Consider the following 3,118-nt stretch of genomic DNA (forward strand, 5'->3'; position numbering starts at 1 on the left):
AAATATGTAAACTTGGAAGATGCCCAACGGTACAGAAGGATGGAGAATCGGCCGGGAGGAAGTAGAGCAGAGGGAGCAGAGAGAAGGGGAAGGAAGAGGGGTGCGGGGGAGAGAGAGGAGGACAGAACTAAAAGTAGAGGACAATTCTCATCACATGTTCCTCTGAATAGGAGTCGGGATAAGGTGATAGAGGTGAGGGAGTCAGGGGAGAGGGGGGAGAAGTCATAAAGGGTTGAAAGCAGTGCTCGGCCTCCGTCGAGGGGTAGACAAGAAGGGTCATCGTCCGGGATTGAACTGAGATCTCGCCCATCCTCTAGGCGGGGACGAGGCCCTCCGTGGATAAATCAAAGGATCGAGGAGCCAAGGAGAGAAGGTCGAGGTCAGGATGCCCCTCGGGAGCCCATGGAACCCAGGAGAGGAGCGAATGAAGATAACCACCCGACGAGGGGAATGATTCATATGATCTCGGGGGGTGCTACTGACGGGGATTCCGGGCGGGCGCGGAAGGTGCATGGGAGGAGGTTGGAGAATTTTGAAATATCCAGGAGTGCAGGCTTATCTCAGGATCATGTCATCATTTTTGGACCAGATGACCTCCGAGGCATTGTGACTCCTCATAACGATGCCTTGGTGGTGACGGTCACCGTTGCCATTACGATGTGGCACGAATCTTTATTTGATAATGGGAGCTCAGTTAATATCCTGTTCAAGAGCACTTTGGATCAGATGAAGGTGGAAGGATTTGAGTTTGAGCCAATCTCCACTCCTCTGTATGGATTCGCAGGACATGCCATCCCTCCACTCGGTCAGATTGTCCTTCCTCTATCTTTGGGACATGAGCCTCGACGGGTAACAAAGATGACAACCTTTACTGTGGTGGACACCCGATCCGCTTACAATGGAATTCTGGGGCGACTAGCCCTAAAGGATTTCAGAGCTGTAGCGTCCACCTATCATCAGAAGTTGAAGTTTCCTGTGGGGAAGGAGGTTGGAGTCTTGTGTGGAGACCAGAAAGTTGCGCGACGATGTTATAAAGGAATAGTGAAAGGAGAGGGGAAGAGGGCGCGTGTGGAGGTCAATATGATTAGAAGAGGGCGAAGCGGGTTGCCCGTGGTAAGGAGAGAGGTTCAAGAGGTGATGGATGAAAAACCGGAGATCGTGAGATTGGGGCCCGATAAGAAAATGCTCAGAATAGCTTCTGATCTTGACCCAGAGGTCAGGGAAAAACTCATTACTTGTTTACAGGCTAATCTCAGCGGGTTCGCTTGGTCAGCCCAAGAGCCCACAGGAACGAGTCCAGATGTAGCAAAACACCGATTAAACATCTTACCAAATTCTCGTCCCGTGAAGCAGAAGAAAAGACACTTCGAGCCCGAGAAAGATATGGTTATAAAGAAGGAGGTGGGAGAGTTGCTCAGTGCTGGACACATTCGGGAGGTATAGTTTCCTACTTGGCTCTCGAATGTCGTTCTTGTTCTGAAGAGTTCGGGGAAATGGAGGATGTGTGTGGACTTCAGAGATCTCAACAAGGCATGTCCTAAAGATTGTTATCCTCTGCCTCGGATAGATCAGTTGGTGGACTCCACGGCCGGACACCAATATTTGTGCATGCTGGACGCTTATCAGGGGTATCATCAAATCCCCTTGGCTGTGGAGGACCGAGATAAAGTGAGTTTCATCACCTCTGAAGGAACTTTCTGTTACGTGGTCATGCCCTTCGGACTCAAAAACGCCGGAGCCACGTATCAGCGATTGATGGATAAAGTCTTTTCTAAACAGGTGGGGAGAAATATCGAGGTGTATGTGGATGACATCATGGTGAAGTCTAAGGATTCAGCCCAGCTCATACCGGATTTGTTGGAAACCTTTGCTACCCTCAGATCCTACGGTCTGAAGTTGAATCCTCAAAAGTGTATCTTCGGGGTGAGGAGTGGGAAGTTTCTGGGTTATATGGTAACAGAGAGGGGGATTGAGGCTAACCCCGAGAAAGTTCAAGCTATCCGAGATATGGTCTCTCCCCAGGGGCCCAAAGATGTTCAGCTAGTTAACAGGGAGGATTGCCGCGCTGGCACGTTTTATCTCGAGATCCGCCCACAGAAGCTTACCCTTCTTCCGGACCTTACGAAAGGCGAAAAAATTTGAGTGGGGTCCGGATTGCGAAAAGGCTTTCGCAGAATTGAAGGAGTACCTTGCCGAGCTTCCTGTCCTGGCCAAACCGGCAATGGGTGAGCCTTTGTGGGTATATTTTTCTGCCACCGAAGGGGCCGTGAGTTCGGTCCTTGTCAAGCTAGATGGATCATGTCAACAGCCGGTGTACTATGTTTTGCATGCACTCAAAGGGGCAGAGATCCGATATTCCGGGTTGGAAAAATTGGCTTTGGCTCTGGTGATGACAGCAAGACGCTTGAGGCCATACTTCCTATCTCATCCGATTGTGGTGCTCACCAACAGTCCATTGGGCAGAATCCTAACTCATTCAAATATGTCTGGCCGTTTGATCAAGTGGACTACCGAGCTAGGGAAGTATGACATCCAGTATGAGTCGAGAACATCTATTAAAGCACAAGCCTTAGCCGATTTCCTCGAAATCTTAAACATCTCTATATACATAACATTGGCAAACATATATATGTTACCAGTTATAGTACATATCAAAACTAAAATCAGTAAACGGATCAGTATACATCGAATATAATGGAACAGATGGACTAGTATCAAATAAATGCGGATACGAATCTCACATTTTGCTTTCCAATTCCCACGTCGACTCTTCAATACCATGTCGTGTCCATTGTACTTGAACCAACGGAATCGATTTATTTCGCAATATCTTCTCCTTTCGATCCATAATGCGAACAGGTTGTTCAACATAGGAAAGAGAAGGATTCAGTTCAACCTCATCAGGTGCAAGCACATGCGATGGATCTGGTTCATATTTGGGGCGATTACTAACTAATTCGGAATTTCTGGTCGTTTGATCAACTGAACCTTTCTCGTTCATTTCGTATCATTTCAGGGTCCAGTCAATTGTCTACCCCTCACCAATTTCATCCAAGAATAACGGTGATCTACATCGTCTCCATATAGAGCTTCAAACAGTGCCATACCGATACTCGTC

At 48.1% G+C, this 3,118-nt stretch overlaps 1 protein-coding gene across 1 annotated transcript; it reads left to right on the forward strand.

The window, feature by feature from the left end:
- The first annotated feature begins 402 nt into the window (after positions 1–402).
- Positions 403–2,142, forward strand: LOC142505285 (uncharacterized). Its single transcript, XM_075618210.1, has 2 exons — positions 403–1,437; positions 1,483–2,142. Exons 1-2 carry the CDS (start codon positions 403–405, stop codon positions 2,140–2,142), a joined length of 1,695 nt encoding a protein of 564 aa, XP_075474325.1.
- The last annotated feature ends 976 nt before the right edge of the window (positions 2,143–3,118 follow it).

Source organism: Primulina tabacum, chromosome 1, assembly GCF_025594145.1.
Source record: "Primulina tabacum isolate GXHZ01 chromosome 1, ASM2559414v2, whole genome shotgun sequence".
Lineage (NCBI taxonomy): Eukaryota > Viridiplantae > Streptophyta > Magnoliopsida > Lamiales > Gesneriaceae > Primulina > Primulina tabacum.